The sequence below is a fragment of the Urocampus carinirostris genome, chromosome 13 (genome assembly GCF_059441175.1).
Source record: "Urocampus carinirostris isolate Australia breed hairy pipefish chromosome 13, RoL_Ucar_1.0, whole genome shotgun sequence".
In the NCBI taxonomy this organism is placed as follows: Eukaryota; Metazoa; Chordata; class Actinopteri; order Syngnathiformes; family Syngnathidae; genus Urocampus; species Urocampus carinirostris.
Window position 1 is genome coordinate 26294093 of NC_142361.1, and position 12894 is coordinate 26306986.

Sequence of the window (12894 nt, forward strand, 5' to 3'; positions counted from 1 at the left end):
ATAATACGAATATTAAAACATATTTAAAGTACAAATAATAGGTATAAATACATAACATATTTCACTTAGTAATCAATAAAATCACAAACAAAATATGATTGAAAATATAACAAAAAAAGAAAATATTTATATTAATTTAAAAATGTCCTAAAACATTAAGTAGGTACAAAAAACATGAATAAATAAAAAATGCATACGAAATATTTTAATTAGTAAAAAATACAAAAACAAATGTAAAGTATATAAAAATATTCAAACAATCAAAAATAATAAAAAGATACATACATTTAAAAATATACTTAAATAAGTCAAAATATTAGAATCAATGAAATAAATGCATACAAAATTGAATAAGTAAAAAGGAAATATAAAAAAAAACAATATTTAAAGTAGTAGAAACAACAAAAACATGATAAAAATATATGAAAAGGGAGAAATAACAATTACATAAATAAATACAATGATAAAAAAATATAAAAAAATAGGTAGAAATAATAAAAAATACATTTTAAAAACCTTTCTATAAACCATTTTCAAAACGTTTTAAAAATGTACAAATAATAAAACCATGAATAAAATAAAAACGAATATATAAAAAAGATTTAAAGTAGTAACAATAAAAGAAACATAAATCAACATGAAATAAAATATATTCAAAGTAGCAGCACCCGAGTACAGTGGTTAGCGCATGTGGTCATCGGATCAAACCTTCCTGTGTGGAGTTTGCATGTTCTCCCCGTGCTTTCGTGGGTTTCCTCCCACATTCCAAAAATATATCAGTTTAATTGGCCGGTCTAAATTGTCCCTGTGTGTATCACAACTGGCTGGCAACCAGTTCAGGGTGTCCCCTGCCCACTGCTTGAAGATAGCTGGGATGGGCTCCGGCACCCCCGCGACCCTACTGAGGATAAACGGTGCAGATAACGGATGGATGGATTTTCAAAGTAGCAAAAATACTATTGTACTGATACCAACACATAAATGAAATTAAAAATAGAATATTTTAATGACTAAAATTAAATAAACAATAAAATACACGACTGGATAAAAAAGAATTAAAACCATCAGCCGGCATAAATTTGTTGCAACACACAAGGTGCCATGAAATGTTCTTCAAAGTCATTTATGAAAATAGGTTGAAGTATCGGTGCGATGGATCGTATGCAACACGTCTCCCCTTTCTCTCACGCAGGGTATGTTTGACTGGGTCTACATCCTGGAGAGCAAACTGGATTCCATGACCCCCGTGGGCACGGACCTGGAAACGGTCAAGCAGCAAATGGCTGAGCTCAAGGTAAGCCCCGAAAAGTACTCGGGCAGTAATTGCGTTCGCCCTCGGATGACTGTCGTGAATTTTCGCCGTGTCAGGAGTTTAAAGTGGAAGCGTACCAGCTGCAGATCGAGATGGAGCGTCTCAACCACCAAGCGGGCCTTCTTGTGAAGAAAGTCACAGAAGAGTGCGACCGCAACGCTATCCGGGAGCCCATGTACGAGCTCAAGATGCTTTGGGAAAACCTGGATGAGAAGATCATCCGACGGCAGGTACGCCACATCAAACCATTGCCGATTTATAGCACCGGGGCAGCGAGACAGGCGCGAGAGAAAAACGAGCTGCACTTTTAAATGTGTCCACTTGATGCCGCCAAAGACGCGCGCCACTCGCTGAGCAACTAGAGCTGAAGTTCTTTCTGTTCTTGCTTTCTCTTTGTTTCTCACTTTCTCTTTACCTTTTCTTTCTCACTCTCTTTCCCTTTTTCCAATTTCACTGTCTCTTTTTCTCTTGCTAACTTCTCATTATCTTTTTTTTTTCCATTTTGCTCTTTCTCACACTCACTCTTTTTCTCTCTTCTTTTTTACTTCTGTCATTATTTTTCTTTTTCTTTCACTCTTTTTCAGTTGTCCTCTCTGTAGTTCTCCCTCTCTTTCTTTCGGTCTTCTTATTTAATCCACTAGTCTGACTCCCCCGGCTAAAATGGGTTTGACACCCGTGATTTATGAATTCCCTACTAAATGTGTTTTCTGCCATTCAGCACAAACTGGAGGCAGGCCTCCTGGCACTGGGACAGTTCCAGCATGCACTGGACGAGCTACTGGCCTGGATGAACCATACTGAAGAGCTGCTGGATGAGCAGAGAAAGGCGGGAGGGGACCCGAAAGCTGTTGAGATCGAGCTTGCCAAACATCATGTAACCGTTCTCACTTGTTTATTAATTTAGATTTGTTTGCTATCCAGAATATTTCCTCACTGTTCTCACCTTCTCCTCAGGTTCTCCAAATTGATGTACTGGCTCACAAGTCAACAGTGGAGACTGTGAACAAAGCAGGAAATGAGCTAGTCCAATCGAGCGCTGGAGAAGAAGCCGCGTGCCTGAAGAGCAAACTGGAGGACCTTGACCAGCGTTGGAAGACCATCCTCGAGAAGACTGAGCAGAGGAAGCAAGAGCTGGAAAGTGCTCTGCTTCAGGTAGGTTCTCTTTACATGTCTCGTCTCCTTTTAACTCATCAATAATGCTGTAGACACCCTTGGAATACGGCATAAATCCATTTCTCAGCTGGGGATTGCAAAGTGAAATTGCTGTATAGCAGGGATAGAACTCCTGGTATTCAAGATTAAAACAAATACATTTAGTATGAAGTAAATACTACCTACGTGTAATATATATGAATATTATTTCAATACATTTATATAGGAAAATTGCATTTTATTGCCATTTATTTGAGGTGACTTAAGGTTGTTGAATAGAGTAGCAGGTGAATGCAGAAATGGGAGGAGACGGCAAAGCCCTGATCATCGTTTGGTTACGGCCATGCGATTTAGGAAGGGTAGCGGTTCATGCGTCCTCTCCTATATTTCTTGATAATCACAAGCTTTTTTTCCACGGTTAGCATGTTTTTGCTTCTCTCTTTAGCACAGGGGTCTCAAACTTGCAGCCCCAAGGATGATAGTTTAAGGCCCCTGCCTTAATATGAACGTTAAAGGGACAGTATATATTGATTGCCCAGTAGATTTCGCTGTATTCAGTCGTTCCACCCAAAGCCAGTGCTAAAAGTAGACTGGTTGAAGACAAAATATGGAAACTCAAATTGACCAAAACGCACCTTATTGCTTTGGGAAAAATCTGAAAACAAATAAAAATAGATAACAAAAAGGTAATACAAATAAATAAAGAAAAAAATAAACAAATGAAAAGAGAAAATTGCATTTAATTAATTAATTTGTCTCCCTTTTTGACCTCTTCCCTATTCTTCTTTTTATTCCCCTTAAAAATGTGTAGAAAAAAAAATTAGAAGAAAAATGGTGCTACTTGCTCACTTTCACTCTCTGTAGTTTGTAGTCTTCCTTGGACTTGTTTTTTGTTGCACCACACATCACAGGAACATGTAATGGACACATTTAAAACACTGTCCCTTTAAAAACAGCTGAATGTTTTAATCAGCACCGTTTTTGTGGAAAACGCTATTTGCACATACTCACTCGGACCATAGTTTCATTGGCCCCCAACTCATTTGTGTTTGAGACCCCTGATTTAGCATCATTGCAAGCCTTGTACAACAAATACTGTATTATGTCACCGATACACAGTCTCTACGAAGCATGGAAGATTATGAACTGAACTAAGTCCGAGGTATTATTGGAGGTAGTTCAGCCAATAGCACATGAGCATTTTCATGATGCTGTGACACAAATCAATAGCAGACCAGCATTTTATATGAGGCTAGCTAATAGCAGACAGCCATCTCAAAGATGTAACTGTACATCCATACATACACATGATGACAACAACGTTTTAATTGAATGTTTTTGCCACACTAAATAAGTTGTTGTTGCAGTTTATTGTGGGGAATATATTCAAAATATTATTATCAATGATTAACATATTGTTTTTTGTTTACATTTAAATATTTTGTTCATTTTTATCTCTTAATTTGTTTTACTCGCTCTGAAAAAAGACTCTCCAATGTTGTCATACTAATGTATAAGGACAATAAAAAACATTTTTTCCCACACCGAGAAGTGAATTTGTTGCAAGAGGCTGTATCCCGGGGGTCTACTGTATCCGTGTGCTAGCTTATATCCCACAGAATGTGCATGAGACAGTTTTGGAATGAATGATTCCAGCGAAAGGAGAAGCTCCCCCCCTCAGGAGCTTGCCACAATGAGTATGTGTGACAGCTTTTGTCTGAGTCAGGTTGTATTGTGTTGTAGGCGCAAGGTTTCCATGGCGAGGTGGAAGATATGCTGCAGTGGCTCAAAGACACAGAGCGTCAGCTGCTGGCATCAAAGGCGGTGGGAGGCTTACCAGACACGGCCCGCGAGCAGCTTAACGCCCATCTGGTACGCCTTTAACAATGCAAGAGAGCGCATGCAGATGGCTCGTCCGCCGCTAGCGTGAAAATGGAATGACGGGGATGGATTCCCAATGCGGAAGTTGACTATCCTGCAATGATTCCTTCCCTCTAGTTTTTACATTGATGGGACTTTCGCTTAGTATCTAGTACATTTCGATAGACCGGGTTTGTACACCCTTTTCATGGCCAACTTTTCCAGTAAGTTCGAAGAAAAAAATCCAGCACAGATCTTAAGTACTGTCATTTATCAATAGCACTGAAAAGTTAATATCCTTAATTTATATTTTAGTGTTTTGCATTGTAATGGAGTTTGTATTCGACTTTAAATCTATTTTTTTAGTAGAGCTGTGAATATTTTAAACTATATTTCATGAGTCTTCCAGGAATCCCCTGCAAACATATCAATTTACTCATGACTCAATAATTGTATGCATATTGCATCATAACTATTGATATATTATCATTGGTATTTTCTCGACCCTGAAAACACTACTTTAAAATTCAAACATTTTTTAAGGATTTCAAGCACCCGTCCCAACCCTGTATAGATTGCTTAAACTACTGATCTTGTCCATGGTCTCCCTGGTAACAGTAAATTCTTGTCGCCGCGCAGGAGTTGTGCTCAGTCCTGCAAGTAAAGGAAGACTTGTACCAGGAGCTGATGGCCAAAGGTCAACAGTTGCTGGCTATGGCACCCGAAGGCAACACTGAGCAGGACCTCGCCCACCTGAAGGACAAATGGGAGGCCACGCAGGCCAAAGTAGCTGAGAGGAAGGTCAGAATCGCTCACAGGATTCCAGAACTTGTGACATATCATGAAATTATTAGCATTTTCGATACCCGCAATTTACCCTACGATAGCAGAACACACTTCCTTAGTAAGTAATCGAACTAATACCTAGTACTGCTACAACAATTCCCCCCATAATGTCTTTATTCATAACAAAACTGATACAGAATGCTGATACCACTTTTGTGACCTACAATTTTCTCGATGATAGCAGAATTGAGTTATCATGGAACTGATACCAAGTACAGATACTACTTTTGTTCTGTACATTCCTCCCATGATAGCAAAACACGCTTCTTGAGTAAGCACAAACTGATACCAAGTATTGATACCACTCTTTATACTTATTTCTCTCCCATAATGCTTGAGCTCATTTCTTGAGAAGTCATTAAACGGATACCAAATCATGATATTTTTTTGTACCTACAGTTTCTATCACGATCGCAGAACTCACCTTTTGAGTAAACATGACATTGATACTAAGAACTGATACAACTTTTGATAGCCACAGTTTCCCCATATGTAAAAAAAACCTCTCTTCTTGAGTAATCATGAAACTGATACAAAATACTGGTACCATTCCAAATACATATAATCCCCCGCATAAGAAACTAATCCCAAGTAGTTATACTACTTTTGATACCTACAGTTTTCTCCTACAATAGCAGAACTCACTCTTCAAGAAGTCATGAAACTGATGTTAAGTAATCATGCTGCTTTTGATTTCCCCTCATGAGCGCAGTAATCACTCATGATGTATTAATGAAAATTATACCAAACTTTTAACAATAACTTCCAAGTATCCAAGTCAAGTCTAAAGAGATCATTGTCGACTTTAGGAAAAACCAGCCCAACCATGCCCCACTTTACATCAACAACAAGGCTGTGGAGGTTGTCAGCAGTATCAAGTTCCTAGGGGTGCACATTACAAACAAACTCACCTGGTCCGTAAACACTGCATCACTGGTTAAGAGGGCACAGCAGCGCCTGTACTTCCTGCGGAGGATGAGGAGAGCCCACCTGCCCCCACCCTCCCTCATTACATTCTACAGGGGCACCATAGAGAGTATCCTGACCAGCTGTATCTCTGTGTGGTGTGGAGGCTGCAGCGCTACCGACTGGGGTAGTGTGAGGAGGGTAACGAGGACAGCAGAGAAAATAATCGGGACTACACTTCCCTCCATTCAGGACATTGGCCAGAAGCACTGCCTATCCCATGCTAAAAAACATTACCGGGGACCCCTCTCACCCCCATCATGGACTGTTCACTCTGCTAGCCTCTGGGAAGAGGTACTGCAGTGTGCGGTGCAGGACCACCAGGCTCCGCAATAGTCTAGTCCCCCTGGCCATTAGACTGTTAAATGGTCAATCTAACATATAGTTAACTTAAATCTAAACGGCTGCTAATCTGACTTTTGCACTACTGGCAGTTTTTTTTATAGCTTGCCACTCCTTGCACATTGCTCTCTGCACTATTGTAATTACAGCGTTATTGTTACAGTGTTAATGTTACTGTGTACCTGACTTGTTAACCTGACTGCCCATTTTGCGCATCTGGTTAGCTACTCTTCTTGCACTATCGGCACTATGGTAAAATACTATACGTAGCCAAAATACAATACAACATTATTTATATCTGTACATTCAAGGAAACTGTGGGGGTCAGATGCATCGACATTTCGTTCTGTATACACGTGTACTAGAATGACAATAAAGTAGATCTGAATCTGAATCTGAATCTTGAGTCATCATGAAACTGATACTAAATACTGATACCACCATTCATGGTTTGTGAGGGGTAGGACGGTCTGGTTGGCTGGACACATGATGGAAGAAATACAGAATGTCTCATTGTCTCATGTTTTTAGATTTACGCAGTAGTGTTAAACACACTTTGTTGTGTATTTTATTGTAGAACTTGTTGGGAAGTATAGTAGCATTGGTCTACCTGACCAGTTGTTGAAACTCACTCATAGTGTTTTACTATCTACTTTTACTGTGAAAATTTCAAACTCTTTTGACATGCAACTTATTTTTAAAGTAATGGAAATATTTACTTTCCCTGGTTTACTATAGATTCATGCAGTTACTAACTCAGTTACTCTTTGGAAGCCGTAGTGAGTAACTATAACTAATTATTTAAAGTAATATGCCCAACACTGCTGCAATAGACGTAGCAGATGGATAATCGTTGCAAATGTATCAGTATGAAAAAGTGATCTTCTCCATCCCTAATATTATTATCATGGAGGTCACGGCAATGGATTTAAAAAAGTCTATCTTCATCCTCTCCTGACTCTCTCTCTCCAAATATGGTCTTGCCTCGCACTGTATAATCCAGTTCCCAAAATCCCAGCAGCCAAACAAAAAGTGTTCCAATAATAAAAAAAGCACTGACGATTCTTGAGTGCACTTTTAACGCTGCTAGCATCTGAGAAAGATGTAGAAAACCGTTTTATTGCTAATATAATTAGGACCTCCGTATGACATGAGGATGTGAGCTCACATATGTTTTGCTCTCATTCAATTAAATATCCATTAACGGGAATCCGTTTCATATCGGCCTTCCGTGGCGCTTGAATTTGATTAGGTTTTGCCATAAGACTCTTTATCTTGCAATGACGGTGATTTCTTATTGTTGGCTCGATGATAATATTGTCAGAAAGGACGGAACCTGACTGCTTTTTATCTCCTCAGGTGAAACTGGAGGAAGCCTTGACACTGGCCACAGATTTTCACAACTCACTGCAGGACTTCATCAACTGGCTAACCCAAGCTGAGCAGACACTCAACATGGTGTCCTCAGCTTCTCTCATTCTGGAAACTATTTTGTTTCAGATTGATGAGCACAAGGTGCGGCTATGCTACATCCCTATTAATCTAATTTCTGCACTATGAGGCAGATGTAAAAATCTCAATTAGGCCAAGAATTTGAAATTGCGCCTTAGAACCCAGTGCGCTTTACATACAGGATACAGCAGACAAGATTGGAAACACACGCAGTAATTATTGCTATGCATTACCATATTAGTTTTTTTCAATAATACTTGATTTGTGCAATGATTGATCAAATCTACACGTTTTAAAATATCTTATTTTTCAAAACGTATTCTATGCAATTAGTATAACCCGAGTAGCATTGAGAGTGCCGGTACTTTACCACTGGACCTTCCATGATACAATGATATACTACAAGTCATTATCACACTATTTTCACACTATTACAAGAAAAACGGATTTGCATAGTGAATTCTAATGGGTTAGACAGTCTCTAAATTTATTCACCAATGAATGTTATAGACAACAAAATACCATACAAGAAATTAACTATTAGTGCACAGGTGAAGAAGGGGAGAGACTGTTTAACCAATCAGAATGCACTATACAAATCAGTGTTGTGACACCGTGAATACAAATGGTGTAAAAATGCGAAAAGCTCTATAACCGTTTTGTATGTCAGCTGTACCCCTGATGATTTGGTGGTAAATGTATTGGCACACTCACTGCTACAACACTCGTTTGATTCCCAGTGTAAATAATGTTTTGCGATCCAGGTTAGCAACACATATTGTATTGCATTAATCTGTACCCCTGAAACTTTCGCCGTACTCTCCATTTAATCAGGGTTCTACAGCTTAAGGGCAAGTTCCATTCAAACAAACAAAAAACCCCACAAAAAAACACATATTTCTTGCACACAATAAACTGTGCCTCTTACACATTACCTGCTTTTAGCCATGGCAAAAAACGTAAACTTTTATCAATAAATGCACCCGTAGTCCAAAGTAAACGCCTCTGTTCCAAGTTTCTATGTGTATTGCGGGTGGACAATTGATAAATATGACTAAATCTTTTTAGTTCAAACAAATATAAATCTTATAAATACGTTACATTTTTAAGACATTCGAAAACTGGATTCAAGACATTGTAATGATGATTCTGGCCTTATTCTTAGAATAATAAATTCAATGCCTTTTAAGACTTTTTAAGGATCCGGGTTAATGCACCCTATAGTCAGGTGCGCCTTATGGAGCAAAATATATATAACAAAACTTTATATTGTCAAGAATCAAAATAAGACTGGGCAGTAAATATGTGTCACCTGTGATCTGCGCAGATGTTCGTGACAGAGGTAAACTCTCACAGGGATGACATCATCGAGCTGGACAAGACGGGAACACATCTGAAGTACTTCAGCCAGAAACAGGATGTGGTTCTGATTAAGAACCTTCTCTTGAGTGTGCAAGGTCGCTGGGAGAAGCTGGTGCAGCGATCCTTGGAACGCGGGCGTCTTTTGGATGACGCCAGGAAAAGAGCCAAACAGGTATTTGCAGACACCTTTGGGGTTTCTCTCGGAAAACTCCCAAAACCTGGCGGTCGAAGGGAAGATAATGAGAAAATCTGCAGAAAAAAACCCACCCAACATTGATCTGCATTCCTCACTCTTGCATTTAGTTCCACGAAAACTGGGGGAAATTGATGGAGTGGTTAGAAGAATCTGAGAAGACATTGGACTCTGAGGTGGAAATTGCTAATGAGCCAGACAAAATCAAGAAGCAGCTATCGCAGCACAAGGTGAGCACTCCTTTTGATTTTTCAGTACACCTCCAAGATACAACATTACTCCATCCCTTTGTGGGGGATCACTGGGTGAAATTGTTTGATAGTTAATTACCATAGGTTTATAACCCTATTTCAGGTAAAAACGTTATCATTGTATATACTTGTTAAACATTAGTTACAAAATAGTATATAGTAAGTACAACTTACATGTACTGTATGTGTATATGATTAAACACCATTATAACTATACCCTCGTTTATCACAGGGACTACAATTGGAACCGCATTAAAAAAAATGGTTGTCATTGTCAAAGAACAGCAAATCTTTGTTTGGAGAATCTATTTACAGCTAATAAAATTCAAATACCCACCAAATAAATATTCAGTATAGATATAAAAACCCATAAAATGGCCATAAATAACTCAATAGACACATTACAAGTAAAAGTGTAGACATGGTACCATAAAAAATACACAATGAATTGGGCGGCAGTAGCTCAGGAGGTAGAGCGCTCGTCTTGGGATCAAGAGATCGCAGGTCAAATCCCGGCTCCCCTGTGTTACATGTCGAAGTGTCCTTGGGTAAGACACTGAACCCCTGATGCCCCCAATAAGCAGGTTGGCGCCTTGCATGTCTGCACGACCGCTTTCATTTAAACGCTTTGGGAAGTCTTGACTTGAAAAGCGCTATATAAATGCAGATCATTTCATGAATACTCTACAATAAATAACAATCAAGGACTAAAACTTTTTACAAGCGATCCTTTAACAAATAAGTACTGTAGTGTCAACATTTACTTATTACCAATAACTACTACCTTCGGGCCAATGAGAATGTAGAACATAATAAATGATGCAAATCCTTGAAGGAGCAAAACGGTCAAAAGTAAACCGCACATCACTGTACATGTAAAGAAAATGTGACATTTTATCTACCATTAGTGTGTGACTTGAGCTGGTTCAGTGGAGTGAGTGGGTGGATGCAGACGAGGGAGGAGACCGTAGATTTGAATTAAGACGTCTTTATTCTTAATATTTGTTCATATCGTCGATTCGTTAGCAAGGGTAACTCAGTCACACAAAGGAACACCGCAGTTTGAATTGTTCATATGTATTTGCACACTTGGGAGATTTGGTGTTGTCATTGTGAGGAAAACGCTGTAATAAGAGGTTTAAACAAAAACATTGTATTCCTCATTGAAACATGAATATATAATGTCAGCATTAATTACTCAAAAAAATTAAATCACAAACTATCATATCATTATTTTTATTTCAACCATCTTACATCGAAAATTAAACGTAATTAATGGAGTCGTAAAGTGTAACTCATATATCGTCTGTTATCAGCGAAAGGCAGTTTAAATTTAGAGACACTACTGTATAATGAGACACAAGAACCCTGACTTAGCAGATCGCTTTATACTTGAATATTCTCAGTAAACCAATTCAGATGATTTACAATCTAGTCCATACATTAGTCACGCTCGCTATTCTATCACAGGCCACGTAATCCCTTCTGTGCAGCGGCGCACGGCAGATTGTGTTAATCCCGTCATAATACCCGGATAGAGCAAATGTATTTGGAGTGGCCGCGCTCTGGGATACGTTTAATCGCTTTGGCTCTTTGAGTTTTGACCCATTTTTGGTTCGGGTGCAGAATACCATTTACTCAGCAAAATACGTACACACAGATTAAGATACGGAGATTAACGAGATTTACTTAGGCGACCCCTGGTGAAAGTCCCAATCAAGAATGTTATGCATCTTGTCTTTCTTTCAAACAGGAGTTCCAGAAGGCGCTGGGCAGTAAACACTCTGTGTACGATACCACCTCCAGGACCGGACGAGCCCTCAAGGACAAGACCTCGCTTGAGGACGATAATCAGAAACTGGACGACATGCTCAGCGAACTGAGGGACAAATGGGACACTGTGTGCGGAAAGTCCATTGAGAGGTAAGGATCACACGCGGCTCAGGTTTCATTTGGGACATGTAGTATTTGGAGCATTTTAAATTAGGTACATTGAGAAATATTTCGTAATAACACATGAAAAAAATGCATTAGTCTGTCTTGAACAATATAATTCATAATTTTTGTTAATATTAATGTATTGATAAACCTCTAAAACAAAAGCATTGTAATTAAAAATGTTGCAAGGTTTTGTAAGTACACGGCCAAAGAAGTAACCTAGGAAGGTACACTTCATTAGTTTAAAGCTAATAAATGTTAATATTAAAACTTGACTTTGACAGGCATTGAATACACGTGTGCCTCATCTTTTTAGTATACAAAAATAATTGTAAAGAACTCATATTAACATGAGATACATTATGTAAAATGGTAAAGATATATAAAATCAAGCAAACTCTTCTACGAACATTATCACATCTTAATAAGTGGCTTAAGATAGCAAACTTAAGTGTGCTAACTCTGTATCCCTAAATCCAATAAATGCTAACTTGGTTTTGACACACATTGAATATACTTTAGAATCTTTATCGTTTTCGAAAAAGTTTGTAATAACTAAAGTGTATTTCAGAGCCTTACATTAGCCATACAAATACCTACAATAAAAGTACTATATTTAAAATTTAGCCAAAAATTTCTTCAATTGTAAGTAAGTTGGTTAACTTGGTTTTGACACGCACTGACAATACCCTAAAAGGTTTTTAGTTTACAGAAAACATGACGAGTGGATCATTTAAAAAAAAAAAATAAAACAAAATCTGCGAGAGAGAAGCTTGGTCCAACTTAATGATTGAAAATGTCGAACCAGGGTTGGGCCCAAGGTCTTACCTCTAGCCAACACTCATAATTGGTGACCAACATCTTCCAAGATAAATGACCTCTCAATCACAAGAGGACACCAAAATGGCATAATTCAAAAAGATACCTGTTCATTTTAAGAGCATATCTGTCGGATTACGTCGGTTGATATCTTTGTGCTCCTTTCAGGCAAAACAAGCTTGAAGAGGCTCTACTGTTCTCCGGACAGTTCAAAGATGCTCTACAGGCGCTCATCGACTGGCTCTACCGAGTGGAGCCGCAGCTAGCGGAAGACCAGCCGGTCCACGGGGACATCGATCTGATTTTGAACCTGATAGACAACCACAAGGTCAACATAGGACAACAGTGATAGTATTTTTCAAGCACATTTGAGATCACGTCCTTTACTCGTATGCATCTGC

The 12894-nt window shown here is 38.6% G+C and overlaps 1 protein-coding gene across 1 annotated transcript in view; it reads left to right on the forward strand.

The window, feature by feature from the left end:
- Positions 1-12894, forward strand: part of dst (dystonin) — a 152559-nt gene that overhangs the window by 124528 nt on the left and 15137 nt on the right. The window contains exons 71-81 of the mRNA XM_088352010.1: positions 1193-1294; positions 1369-1542; positions 2031-2186; positions 2267-2464; positions 4208-4336; positions 4964-5125; positions 7838-7993; positions 9258-9464; positions 9596-9715; positions 11490-11659; positions 12662-12821. Of these exons, the coding sequence (XP_088208136.1) occupies positions 1193-1294; positions 1369-1542; positions 2031-2186; positions 2267-2464; positions 4208-4336; positions 4964-5125; positions 7838-7993; positions 9258-9464; positions 9596-9715; positions 11490-11659; positions 12662-12821 (1734 nt within the window). The remainder of the gene's footprint in view (positions 1-1192; positions 1295-1368; positions 1543-2030; positions 2187-2266; positions 2465-4207; positions 4337-4963; positions 5126-7837; positions 7994-9257; positions 9465-9595; positions 9716-11489; positions 11660-12661; positions 12822-12894) is intronic.